At 36.5% G+C, this 14,088-nt stretch overlaps 2 protein-coding genes across 4 annotated transcripts; both read left to right on the top strand.

The window, feature by feature from the left end:
- Positions 1-688: 688 nt before the first annotated feature.
- LOC128029050 (uncharacterized) lies at positions 689-2,391 on the top strand. Of its 3 annotated transcripts, none has more exons than XM_052616522.1 (3): positions 689-782; positions 889-1,013; positions 1,676-2,391. In XM_052616522.1, exons 2-3 carry the CDS (start codon positions 898-900, stop codon positions 2,289-2,291), a joined length of 732 nt encoding a protein of 243 aa, XP_052472482.1. In that variant the 5' UTR covers positions 689-782; positions 889-897; the 3' UTR covers positions 2,292-2,391. The 3 variants fall into 3 exon arrangements, with proteins under 3 accessions (XP_052472482.1, XP_052472483.1, XP_052472481.1); XM_052616523.1 differs by having other exon boundaries at positions 695-786; XM_052616521.1 differs by having other exon boundaries at positions 703-802.
- A 1,435-nt stretch (positions 2,392-3,826) lies between these two features.
- Positions 3,827-5,905, top strand: LOC128029053 (uncharacterized). The gene is made up of 3 exons (XM_052616525.1): positions 3,827-3,898; positions 4,879-5,000; positions 5,158-5,905. Exons 1-3 carry the CDS (start codon positions 3,896-3,898, stop codon positions 5,762-5,764), a joined length of 732 nt encoding a protein of 243 aa, XP_052472485.1. The 5' UTR covers positions 3,827-3,895; the 3' UTR covers positions 5,765-5,905.
- The last annotated feature ends 8,183 nt before the right edge of the window (positions 5,906-14,088 follow it).

The raw sequence follows: 14,088 nt of genomic DNA, 5'->3' as shown, positions 1-14,088 counted from the left end.
TCATTCACCCTGCTCCATCATCCGAGGGGTCAAAGTGCAAAGTTCACAGGTCCGGCACATATTGATCACACAGACAGACAGATGAAAATAAAACCACAGTCTGATCTGTTTTTCATCTGATCCTCAAACATGTGTCTTGACTCGATTAAGCTCACATAACAGAGAAACACAAATTTGTGCATCAGCTCACTGAGTAACATTTTCTAAATGATATGACACATTGATATGTTCAAACCTCTAGAAAACTCTATCAGAAAACAGAAAAATAAATTCAAATAAAATCTCCATTGGCTCTGCAATATTAAGTACAGTTTAAGACTCACACTGATCTAAATTTCTAGTTTTTCCCTCTCATGATCTCTTTTCTATTCATGCACAGATCTGCTGTACAGTTTATATCCGCTGATGTATTTCCATCACAATTATTCCCTCTACTGGTGTGTAATTACACCTGCAACTCCACCATCAAAACATCATTTACAAATACTTAATCAATCCTACGATAACAATACTTCACATTTTCGTTTTTTCAGTTGCACAGACTGTACATAAAGTCCATTAACATTTTGAAATATATCATATCATGTAATAACTTATTTTAAAGAGCCATACAAACACAATGCCATTATTTGGGGAGTCAGTGATTCTACAGTCTTTTAAAGAAGAGGGCTGGTGCAGAATAAAGCTACTTTCTCTTTCACTTCATTCATTGTTTACTTGAAACAAGAAAGAGCATTGGTCAGTCACATACGAGATTCACATGATACGTACTTATTTTGGGAGTAGGTTTGTTTCACTTTGGGTTTGTAGGAGTTTTTCTGATGCACATTGGATTTATAGATTCATTTATTTTTTCTGTGTGTGTTTATGTATTTGTTGTGATTTTAGAAGTTCAGTATGTTTCTGAGTGCACTCCTGCTGCTCTTTCTGCTTCCTGATTGGACAGAAAGTGCTGGTGTTGAGACTGTGGACATCAGTACTCTAGCCCGTATTATTGATTTCTTCGAGCAAAAGTGAGTCTGTCTCCATTTTCTATTAAACAATTAACATCTCAAGTTATTGCTTAAAGCTGCGGTAGGGAACTTTTGACGCTCTAGCGGTTAATAAACAGAACTGCTTGCGTGTTGTGGAAGGACATTGTAGCCGGAGCTACTTCTCTCTGTTTATGTCTATGAAGAATCACAAAGGTACTGGGTTACTCCGCCGCGATATCCCCGAAGCAATCTAAAATAGTCCGAATATAAACACTTATTATAGGTGTACCCTAGTGATTCAGGACAAGCTAAAAACACGGTTTGGAAAATTGATTAATGGTGTACTCGCTTATTATATAAATTTAGTATACTTTAAACACAAAACCGCTGCTCTGTTTCTTGCTGTTGGTTGTTTCTTACCGGGAGCTTCAATGGTACCGCGGCGGAGTAACCCATTAGCTTTGTGATTGTTCATAGACATAAACAGAGAGAAGTAGCTCCGGCTACAATGTCCTTCCGCAACACGCAAGCAGTTCTGTTAATTAACCGCTAGAGCGTCAAAAGTTACCCACTGCAGCTTAAAATCAAACGTTAGCAAAGAGTTAGTTGTAACAGGAAACTGAGAGAAACCGTTTGTCAAACGGTCATGAATTTAAAACATGGGAGTGTGTCATATTCTGATCCTGTTGACTGTTTTCCAGCTATAAGAGAGTCGATGGAGATCAACATCCTCGTCAGTATGCTACGGCCATCAACGTGCCGAAGAATCAGTGTCAACAGAACTTCATTCCTTCACAGATCAACTTCCTGACTCAAGAGGATGCGGTGAACGTGAGAAATGCTCTTAATGATGAAACAAAGGCACTTTATCAAGGTGCAGAACTCATCGCTGCAGGAACCAAAAAGGTTGTGATTAAAAAGAAGAATTACAACATTCATTCAGAGTCTCTTCTGCTGAATCCTGCTGACAACTCAGCCATGACCAAACTATTGAATAAAAGAAAAGATGGTTGCTCTGTTTTCTACACATTTGAATCTCCCTGTGTTGACTCTTGTCTGAATGCGTCAAGGGACCACAACATTTTAAAAGGCCTGGAGAACTGGAAAAAACACAGAGGAATTAAAGCTTTTGTTTTCAAGAATATCTGGAAGCGTGACCTTGAAAAAAATCTTTCGACTATATTTAAGCAGATCGTTGCTCATGTTCCTCTCTACCGCTGTGTGAGTGAGAATCAGTGTTATGCTTGTAAAGGGGAAGGAAACACTCCAATAGACGCACACTGTCTGCCTCCAAAAAAGACCAGAGATGAGTTGTAAAAGTTCTGTGAGTCTGTATTAAGATCTGCTGTCTTTTGTGCTATTGATTTGGAAAATTACTAGAATTTGATAGAACAAATAAAATAGTTTGCTTGCTAAACACTTGTTTTCCATTTCCATTTATTAATTTATCCAGATGCTTATTTTACCCTTTTATTATAGAGTAGGCTATGGGTTGCAATAATGCACATCAACACAAGCACAGTTCTCACAAAAAATAAATAATAATAAATCCACTCGTCGATTCGTCGCTCTGTTGAGAATGTGTTGTGTGTTAACCGTAAACAAACAAACTCTCATTTTTGGAACAAGCATATCTCAGTGAGAAAGATTAGGGTTAATCAAACGAGAGTTCAGGGTGTATGTGACGGTAAGTTAACGTTGCTTTCTGGAATACACCACAGCTGCTATCAACCAAAGGTTAAACAGCAGCTTCAGTCAAATGTGTGCTCTTCAGTGAAACTGAAGGTAAATAAAGAGCTATAGGGAAACATTGTCTTTGTGCTTATTCTCAGTCACATTCAGTGGCCGGTTACATAAACCACTGCTTAAAAGTCATGTTTTTCAAGGCTGGATATAACTTTTAAAGTCAGACTGGTCTATTCTGAATCTGTCTTAGCTTAGTGACTATGTTCTTCCAGCTGGCCCCAGTGTGTCACGTTTAGGTTGAAAGAAGTACAGAAAGATGAAGATCATGTTCAAAAATCCTCATCTAAAAATGCAACGATACAACAAGCAGACAAGCAAACTGTAGAGTGCATAAGGTGGAACTTAAATGCTCAACGGTGATGAAATAATGCTGTATCTCAATGTTCATACTATCCATCCTAAATAGTATGTAAGATTATAATAAGTGTGTCCCAAACCATAGTATATTGAAAAGAGTACGCCAGAAGTCTACTTCTGGCGTACTATTAATAAAAATAGGCTACTATTTCAGGTCGAAAGAAGTGTGGATCCATGCACACACTAATGGCTAAAATCACCCACAATCCATTCTAAGCATGAAAGACCCGTGATCGGCAGATCAATGAGCTACTTCTTTTCTCTCCAGTACTGTAGGAAGTTAAATAGAAAATAAATGTGGAGGACGTTAACGGTGACGAGGAGATTGACTGGACAGTTTACAGTGACAGGGTGCAATACTTAATTTTTTTTTCTTTTTTGAGTATTTTTTGTCATCATTGTTTTACTGTTTAGGTCTTGTTTAATAGCACCATCCACTAATTTGATGAATAGTTATGGTTATGTACATTACTGTTAGTATGATTACCAAATTTTTCCATGTTTACATTTATCGTACAGAATTCTGGCAGATTTCTCGATAGGGAAGATAATTCTGCTGGATTTCCCGATATAGAAGATAAGAATGTTGACAGACTGTATCTGGACCTGGTTATCAGTTTAAACAAAAGTGAGAAGCACACACACAAACACACACAAATCCCAGCCACTCTGGTTAAACACTGAGTTTGTCAATTATAAACCAGTCAGGTCTTTATAAATGCCTCATTTCTTCTCAACCATCAGCATATCAGAAGAGAAACAAGAATACTTCAGCTTTAAAAACAAGTGTCTTCTTCTTCATATTTCAAACAGTCGCAATGGTAAGTTTGAGAAACCTTTCTTTTCTGTTCTGTTTTTAAACTCATTATGAAGTTATGGAAGTTAAAATTTATGAAAATATAAAATGTAAAAATTGTAATATTTATATTTTATATAAAATTTACATTTTACATTTCTGTGAGAATTTGTTTGGATGTAGTACCAAGCTTTTCCACTAGATGACCATCAAACCCCATCAGGAACCATATAAAGGCGCCTCAATTTCCAAATATTTTTGTATATTTTTTTGTGTAATCTGAAACATGTTTTTCCATACTTTTCTCAATAATTATGAAGTAGACGTCACATTCAGAAGAATTAATGGTCAGTATGGCAGTATTTGATTAAAATTCTACCTCTAAAAAACACATAAAAGATATGCGACGAGAACCTTAGACCAATGTTACAGTTCACGCTGCAGTAAAAACTGAGATTCTGTTGCTTTTTTCTTTGTGTTCAAAACACTTTTAGACATTTCTTTTCAGTTTGCACTGATTTCTCATGATTTCATATGTGCATCACTACTTTAAAGATCAGATCTCGCTCTCTGACTCTGATGAGTACTCTCTTGCAAATTAATAAATTACAGCTGCTTTGTAAAATAATAATAATAAATAGTCACCAGATATGAAAACTAGAGTCTTTAAGCTTTCAAATGATATGTAGATAAATATCCACAACTTGAGAATGGGAAAGTAATTCCTTTTTTTTTTTTTTAAGAAGAGGGCTGTCTCAGAATAAATCCAGTCTTAGAATAAATCTGTTTCTTATCACTCCTCCTTCTGTGGAGACTCACGCAGCATCTCTGAAATTAGAGATCTGGAACGGCAAACATGGTCAGTCACATTCAAGACTAAGATTTACTAAGAGTAGTTTATGTAATATAGTTTTGTTTTTTAGGTCAGTGGGTTTGGAGGACTTTTCTGTTTCTGATGAACTATGCACATGGTATTTATGAACTGTGTGTGTTTTGTGATTTTAGAAGTTCACAGTGTTTCTGAGTGGACTCCTTCTGCTCCTGCTTCTCAATTGGACAGAAAGCGTTGAAGATGACAATGTGGATATCAATACTCTTGCACGTATTATAAACTTCATTGAGGAGAAGTAAGTCTGTTTTCTATTAAATATAATAAAAATGAGAGTTAAAGAATTTCTTAAAGTAAGAAATGAGGATGTAGAGCAACAAAGAGGAAGCAGAGAAATGAGAAGACATGATGTATGTGTGTCTTTAGCTATTCTGATCCTGTTGACTGTTTTCCAGCTATAAGAGAGTCGATGGAGATCAACATCCTCGTCAGTATGCTACAGCCATCAACGTGCCGAAGAATCAGTGTCAACAGAACTTCATTCCTTCACAGAACAACTTCCTGACTCAAGAGGATGCGGTGAACGTGAAAAATGCTATTACTGATGACACTAAAGCACTTTACCAAGGTGCAGAACTCATCGCTGCAGGAACCAAAAAGGTTGTGATCAGTAAAAAGAAGCAATACAACATGCATTCAGAGTCTCTTCTGCTGAATCCTGCTGACAACTCACCCATGACCAAACTATTGAATAAAAGAAAAGACGGCTGCTCGGTTTTCTTCTCATTTGAATCTCCCTGTCTCGATACGTGTCTGGATGCATCAGGCAGACACAGCATTTTAAGGGGCCTGGAGAACTGGAAAGAACACAGTGGAATCAAAGCTTTTGTCTTCAAGAATTTCTGGAAGTTTGACACTAAAAAAGATCTTCAGACCAAATTTAAGCAGATCGTGGCTCACGTTCCTCTCTACCGCTGTGTGAGTGAGAATCAGTGTTATGCTTGTAAAGGTGAAGGAAACACTCCCATAGACGCACATTGTCTGCCTCCAGCAGAAAACTAAGATTTATACAATAGCATTCATTTCTTGCAAATGTGATTAAGATCTGTCCTTTTGTTTGGAAATTCATTATGCTTAGATGAACTAGTAAAAATAATCTTGCTTCCTGCATGAACAAATAAATATTTCTGTCTGTTTAGCAAATTTTGTGTGTGTGAATTTCATTTCAAGATGAGAGCACAGTAATGCTCATAAAACACGTCCATGTGTCTCAAAGGAAAGAAGACAGGAAGACCTCACAGATATAATGCAAAATGTGCAGATCTAAGGGTGTTTGTATTTACAGTGAAAAGAAAAATATACATAGAGAACAGCATTTAAAAAAAATGCATGCACACACTATGGGGTATGTTAACATTTCTGGCAAGAGAGAAAACAAGCTTATGCAGCTGTGGCAGCGTGAACACAGTGGGTGCTTCACATCCTGTGAGGACACCAGTGTGAATGCACACGCAATGGTATTTAACATAATTAGGCAGTCTCTAGCTAGAATACTTATTTCTCACATTTGAACCAAATTCTTATTTAATTGTGTCTTAAATTCTAGAAATCTAGAAATCTACACACACTTGTGTGAAATCCAGGCATTGAGAAGTTGCATCCAAACTGTGATTGCTGGAAAATATATATTTTTTTGTCAACGATCATGCTGTTGTTGTATGGTAATGAATAATTTTCACATCACTGTATGTGTTGCCCCTAAATAAAACTTGTCTTTTGAAGGATTATATATTTCCATTAATGAAGGACTATATATTTACAAAGATTATATTTGCAAATAATATTTTTTTAAATACACATTAATTTGTGTCCATTTGTGTATGTACTGTATAATCCTGATCTAACATTGATGCTGCTTATATCAACCCAAGGTTAAAAACAGCTTCAGTCAAATGTGTGCTCTTCAGTGAAACTGAAGGTAAATAAAGAGCTATAGAGAAACGTTAATCTTTCTGCTTATTCTCAAAGTCACAGTCAGTGGCCGGTTACATAAACTGCTGCTAGTCTGCTAGTTCTAATGTTACTTGCTTATAAACAATTGCTTTTCTTTTGCCTTTTAACAAATCCAAAATTCCATGATGGTGTGCATGATTAAATTAATGAATTCACCCATTAACTAGTGAGTTTCTCCCATGTTTTATAGATTTTCCAGTAGATTATATCCATGCATAAAGGCCAATATTTTATTTTATCTGTAATTAAGTAATTATTTATTTATTAAATCAATACTTAATATTTTTTTTTATCATACTTTTACATCTTTTTGAAATTTTTTTATTTTATTTTTTAGGTCTTGTTTAATAGCACCATCCACTAATTTGATGAATAGTTATGGTTACTGTTTGTTCTGTGTGACGAGTCGAGCCGGTGTCGCTCATTTATAACCACTCCACGGGGCTTTCCCACGACTCTCGGCTCCGCCCCACTTCTTTACCAAAAACTACCACATTTTTAACGTCACATTACTGTGTTTCCCTGGGTGTCCACTAGTGATCTCACTTCCCCATAGTCACACCAATGCAGGCACTACATTTCCCACAAGCCTTTGTCCCATTCATCACTGTTAATTGCACACCTGTTACTTGCACTCTGCTGTCTCCACTTTCATCGTTTGCACCTGTCCATATAAACCAGCCTGTCTCTATCTGTAGGCGTTTCTCATGTCAAGGATACTTCCTTGGTAGGACTGGTCCTTCCAAGTCACTTCCTTCAGAGGCTAGGCGAGACTCCTCTTTACATACGGAGAACACGTAAATGGAAAAGGCTAGCAAGTGCATGTAATTGTGTCATTACGTCAGTGAAAAGGTCCGTTTGAATTTGGACAACTTAACTAGTTATTTATAAAAGAAATGCTGTTGACACAACCAATTGTTAAATGACAGGTCCGGTCCGATTTGTATTTGTATAATTTACAATATCAATACGGTAGTAATTTCTACTGGCATTTAAACGTCAAACTTTACTTATATTTACTACAGTCATAACAAATGTTTGGTAACGTAAATAAAAACCATTAACGCTCTGACTCCGCTAACGTTCGACATTTTTGAATTTTTGAACGAACGTTAGATAGCAAAGCTGCGTGCATAGGATTGTGGGTGATTTGAGAGCGCGAAGAATGCAAAGGATACACATATGCATCCTTTCGTGTGTATGGGATATTCTTCGAACAAAGGACTCATTCCTTGGTTGAAATTCCGAGGATCCTCGATATTGGAACAGTCCTTCGGATGTCGATGACGTAGCATCGTCGAAATACTGGCTTCCGAGGATCCTTCCTTGACATTAAGAAACACCTAGATTCACGGAGTCCTTGTTTTTCATCACCCGGCTTTCTCGTGTTCCCTTGTGTTTTTCTTGCTTTTGGTCTGATTTTGTTATGACCTCTTGCCTATTTTTGGATGTTATTTTGGATTCCTCATTAAATACTGCGATTGGATCTCTCGTTTCCCAGGTGCATTCTTAACAGGTTTAGAAAGCAAGTGAAAACATTCTTTAGATTGAAGGTGAAACGTTTAGCTGATGTGCCCTCAGAAGTATGTTTGTGTTTTTGACATTCGGGTGGAGGGAAATTACACCCATAAACCCTGGCAAAGACTTCAGTCAAAGAGTGAGGGATCATGTAGTTTCCATTCATCTTGTAATGATGCTGATGAAGAGGGTCAGTCAAGAGTCCAAGATCATAAATATCCTCCTCATCACAAGCATCTTCACCCTTTACTCTGAAGAGAACCTGAACCTTCAGCATCAATGGTAAGTAATGTTTAAATGCCATTTTTCATTTAATTTGTTTAAGATGTAGTTATTTACTCTTAATCATAGAGGCTCTTTATTAGCATTCCTTGTTGCCCTTTTTAATCCACAAAGGGCTCTATGTAGCAAACGAGTGTTCTTTAAGTTTTTTTTAAATGTTCTTTAACTAAGAAAAAAGTGTTTTTTTTAGGAATTTTCAGTGTCAAATGTTACATATAGTTTTTAAATATAGCATGTTTTATCTCTTTAGAAGATCATTGTGTTTCTGAATCGACTCCTGCTGCTCTTTCTGCTTCATCACTGGACAGAAAGTGTGGAAGAACAGAAGATGAACCTTACAACTCTTGCCCGAATAATTGACTTCTTTGAGCAGAAGTAAGTAGAGTCCATAAAATCAAGGTTTTATAAATAGCATTTAACTGCTGTATATGATGTAGCACAAAGAGGAAGTAAAGAAATAAAATGTCATTAGTAAACATGATAATCACCAAAATCTTCTTATCTTCCTCTATTGGATGTTTTACAGCTATAAAGACCCCAAAGAGGAGTCGTATGCTGTAGTCATCAATGTACCGAGGAATCAATGTCAAGGCAACTTTGATCCTTTAAATGAGAACTTCCTGACTCAGGAAAATGCAACACGTGTGAGAAATGACATTTTTGAAACACAAAATCAATATTACGAAGGTGAAGACCTCATGGCTGCAGGACCTTGTCTTTGTAATGGTTGTAAAATATCAGAAAACTGCAAATATAAATCAGTTTCTGTCCTCCTCAATAATGACTCATTCTCAACCTTTAAAAAATTCTTACAGCGTAGAGAAAATGACCGCTGTGTTGTCATCTACACCGTCTACGCTCCCTGTCAAAAGATATCAGGTGGATATGACATTATACCCAACCTTGAAAACTTGAAAAATCACACTGGAATTAAAGCCTTTGTCTTCAAGAAAGTTTACAAGGTTGATGAAAGTGGCCATAGATGCTCGGATCTTGCCAAAAACTTTACAGAGATTGTGGATCTTGTTCCCTTCTATCGCTCTGTGAATAAAACTGTTATGAATATAACATATCAGTGTTAAAATGCATTAATGAGGAACAATGTTGTCAGGGGATGAAACTCAAGTATAATCATCAAGTTCTCATACATTTAATTAATTACTCTAAGTACATGAAATGCAGGTCATTTTGGTTACTGTAGAGTCTAACGTAGCTGAAGTTTTTATTAGTGTTGCAGGACACAGAAATTAAGAAAAGAGAGAGGGTAAAATATTTAGAAAACTTCTTGAAAGTCATTGTTTTAGATGGCAGCTGTATTGTGATAATTACTGATATAATGGTTTACTGCATGATGAAAAATAAATATTTGCAAGGAAATTGTTGTGCTGTAATTTCATTTCAGAATAATTCTTGTACAAATCCAAACACAAAACCCTTGATGCAGGTAAATCAAGTGTAAACTTAATGAAGTCTAACTCTGAGTTTTAGATCATTTTAGGTTAATTTCATTTTCTGTTAATTGTGGATTACTAACTTTTTCATCCACACACACAGGGTCGCTGGGGCCCGGGGCTCGGTCAGCTCTCTCTGTCCACAGACCCGCTGCAGACTGACCCTCTCAATGGAGGTCAGGACTACACTCATGGAAACCATTGGATTCAGTCAGCTGGAGATGAAACATCTCCCACAGCATATTACCCTGAGGAACAGCGCAGAGAGAGACTGTATGAGGGGAGCCAGGTGTCAGGTGGAATTCAATCAATAAGAACATTTCACTTCATTGTGAGAATGCATACAAATAATAATAATAAATTTAACCCCCAGGATACTGTACTGAGTCCAAACAGATGCCCTGAGAATGTGACCTTTGACCTCAAAAACCGCTAAATATCGACCCACTGGGTCTCTTTTATTTGTGTCTTGATGTGGCACATCACTCGCTCGAGTTTGGATGAAAAAGAAATGAAGCAACAGCGCGTCACGGTGGATTCAGAAAGACATTATTTGGCTAATTTTGCCCGGTGTCTCAGGAAATGAACACTAGATGGCGAAACACCAGCAGTCCATAATTCATTAGGCCATAATTCAATGATCTGCCACTTCCAACACCACTATAATAATAATAATAATAATAATAATAATAATAATAATAATACGTTAATTACCATAATTTTATTATTCGTTATATTGTGTTTTGTTTATTTGTTCATGTTATTTATTATTTTATTTTTCAGGACTATTATACAATATAACACACACACACACACACACACACACATAATAGGCTATTTATTATAATACTACTACTATTCATTATCATACTACTACTACTACTAATAATAATAAAAATTCTCGTAAATATTTTTCTTCATAATATTATTAGATTAATATTTTTAAATATATATTTTAATAATATTTAATATATTTGTACAACCATTTAAAATGTTTTTCAGTGATCAGTGTTATGCTTGTAAAGGGGACGGAAGCACCCCCATAGACGCACACTGTCTGCCTCCAAAAAAGACCAGAGATGAGCTGTAACAGTTCTGTGAGTCTGTATTAAGATCTGCTGTCTTTTGTGCTATTGATTTCGGAAATCAATATAGAGAGAGGAACTGCTAAATGCATTTAAAAATGAATCATGATTCTTGTTAGAACAAATAAAATATTTCCGCTTGGTTCACTCGTTTTCCATTTCCATTTATTGATTTATCCAGATTCTTTTTTACCCTTTTATTATAGAGTAGGCTACGGGCTGCAGTAATGCACATCAACACACAGACAGTTCACAAAAAAAAAAAAAAAAAAAAAAAAAAAAAAAAAAATCCAAATCATAGAGGAGGAAAGCATGTGATGTAAGCTGAAGATCTTGCTACACTCTTACTAAATGACATCAGTACAAATACAAACACAAGAAACTTGAAGCAGGTAAATTAATTATGCGCTAACTTAACCGAGTCTATGTTTAGATCATTTCAAGCTTATTTCATTTCTCTTCTGTTTCTAGATTGCTAACTTTTTCACATATGAAGTGTTGTGCACCTTTGTACACAGAATGACAACACAGCAAAACAAAAGCACTGCAAAGTCAAATTAAAATGTTAAAATGCAAAAATTTGATATGGCTATAAATGTAATTGTCTGTAAGTGTAATTGTCTGTATTATTGTATAAAAGTATTTAGAGTTATATGAGAAATTAAATGGATATTGAACAAAAGAAGAAGGATGGTGCACTTTTTTCATTTCCATAATTACTTGTCGATTCGTCGCTCTGTTGAGAATGTGTTGTGTGTTAACCGTAGACGAACTCTCATTTTTGGAACAAGCATATCTCAGTGAAAAAGGTTAGGGTTAATCAACCGAGAGTTCGGGGTGTATGTGACGGTAAGTTAACATTGCTTTCTGGAATACACCACAGCTGCTATCAACCAAAGGTTAAAAACAGCTTCAGTCAAATGTGTGCTCCCTTGGACACACTTCTAAAAAATACAGATCAAAACAAGTGTGTAGTTTTCTATTCTTACAACTCACCTTGTGTGAAAAAGTGAATTAAGATTGCTGACAATATTTTTCCGGGGGAATTAAAGTTTTTGTCTTTGGAAAGCTCTGGAAGGATGCCAAGAAGGAAATTGCCAATGATTTCCTAATGATTAATAAGCCTCTCTGTGCTGTAAGAGTACAAATGTGATGGAATGTCAGAATTGTGTGAATGGAAACACTGTGAATGTTTTCTGTCTGTCTGGAAATGAATCTGTGGAATCTTTCTATTCCACAAAAGGGTCTTTCAAGCAAGAGAAAAAAATAATTCTTAAGTTTATTCAAATGCTCTTTACTCTGATTAAAATTAGTTCTTTTAAGAACTGTCAGTGTCAAATGTGACATTTAGTTATTGAGTATGAACACACATGGGTTATCTCTAGACAGTGAAGTTTACAGTGAATAATGTCATATATTTCAGTCTCATGACAGGTGACACAGCCAGTCGCTGCAGTCATTATAGCGTGATTCCTTTCTGTATCTTACAGTGGCGTAGCCATGTGCCAGGGTGTGCCTGTGCCACCCACAGTGGCAGCTGGCACACCTAAAAATAGATGCAGAATTATTTTTTATAGTCTCAATACATTTTTTTTACTAAACTTAAAATTGTTTAGAATATTTTTTTTGTTGTTGTTCGCGACTCGGTTGATTCAGATCGGGACTTCGGAGCCTGTTCGCGACTCGGTTGATTCAGATCGGTACTTCGGAGCCTGTTCGCGACTCGGTTGATTCAGATCGGGACTTCGGAGCCTGTTCGCGACTCGGTTGATTCAGATCGGGACTTCGGAGCCTGTTCGCGACTCGGTTGATTCAGATCGGCACTTCGGAGCCTGTTCGCGACTCGGTTGATTCAGATCGGGACTTCGGAGCCTGTTCGCGACTCGGTTGATTCAGATCGGGACTTCGGAGCCTGTTCGCGACTCGGTTGATTCAGATCGGCACTGCTTCGGAGCCTGTTCGCGACTCGGTTGATTCAGATCGGCACTTCGGAGCCTGTTCGCGACTCGGTTGATTCAGATCGTAGCTGCTACGTAGCATGTTTGAGATTTTTTTTTAATTCTGATCTGGACATCGAAGCAGTAAGCAGTTAATTGGTGATAAATGAATATTTGGACTTGAGGCTTTTTTTTACCTGTCGATTCAGCATGTACATGGACCCACACTGGACACACTCTAGACTTAATCATCAGTAGAGCTCTAAACTTTTCATCCATTGTTACAGTGGCGTAGCCACGGGTGTGCCAGGGTGGCAGCTGGCACACCTAAAAATAGATGCAGAATTATTTTTTATATTCTCAATTAAAAGTTTACTAAACTTGGGCTATTGTTGTTTACTTAGAATATATATATATATATATATATATATATATATATACATATACATATATATATATATATATTTTTTTTTTTAATCAACCCTTTCACGCGTAAGTTACAAATATTTTAACTGACCCCTCGTTTCCATGGCGACGCGTCATGATTGTCACGTGGCACACCGCAGCAACTAACAGATGTATCGGTATTCGTTTTACTTAGTTTTTCATTTTTTATTAAAATATATACAAAACTTGCTTACCATGTCTGCTGTCTGATATTCTGATTCTTCGTTTAAAAACCTTTATAAATTATCTTGATCTATAACGAGATGAGCGCTGCAGTTCAGAGTCCCGTCAGCCGGATTTAACATACAGCACTTGAATTCCCCAGTTTCTCCCGAAATGTTAAACTGAACGAAGAATAGAGTAAACTTTATTGTTCTGCTATGTGTGTCTGATATATGACTTAAACACGTCGGCAAATTACATTTTATAAGATAGTTTTTGCTGCTACCATAGACATCAGTGTGTATTTTACAAACAACCAAAGTATTGTTTTACTAGTGATTGTGTATATTTAAATGTATGAAACCTAAAATAAACATTATGTGGTTGAAAACACTGCATATTAATTGTGATTTATGACAAGTCCGTCTCTGGCTCAGTGCCAGCCAACGCGCGAGAGCTGTTTGAATCTGGCAGTTCTGTGACGTCACTGA

The sequence above is a fragment of the Carassius gibelio genome, chromosome A15, assembly GCF_023724105.1.
Source record: "Carassius gibelio isolate Cgi1373 ecotype wild population from Czech Republic chromosome A15, carGib1.2-hapl.c, whole genome shotgun sequence".
Taxonomy (NCBI): Eukaryota; Metazoa; Chordata; class Actinopteri; order Cypriniformes; family Cyprinidae; genus Carassius; species Carassius gibelio.
The sequence above is the reverse complement of the archived record's forward strand: the minus strand, read 5'-3'. Positions and strand labels throughout refer to the sequence as shown.

Coding starts and splice junctions, on each gene's coding strand:
- LOC128029050 (XM_052616521.1), top strand. CDS start 761: ATGATACGTACTTATTTTGGGAGTAGGTTTGTTTCACTTTGG. Junction 803..888: donor GTAGGTTTGTTTCACTTTGG/GTTTGTAGGAGT, acceptor TTGTGATTTTAG/AAGTTCAGTATGTTTCTGAG. Junction 1,014..1,675: donor ATTGATTTCTTCGAGCAAAA/GTGAGTCTGTCT, acceptor ACTGTTTTCCAG/CTATAAGAGAGTCGATGGAG.
- LOC128029053 (XM_052616525.1), top strand. Junction 5,001..5,157: donor ATAAACTTCATTGAGGAGAA/GTAAGTCTGTTT, acceptor ACTGTTTTCCAG/CTATAAGAGAGTCGATGGAG.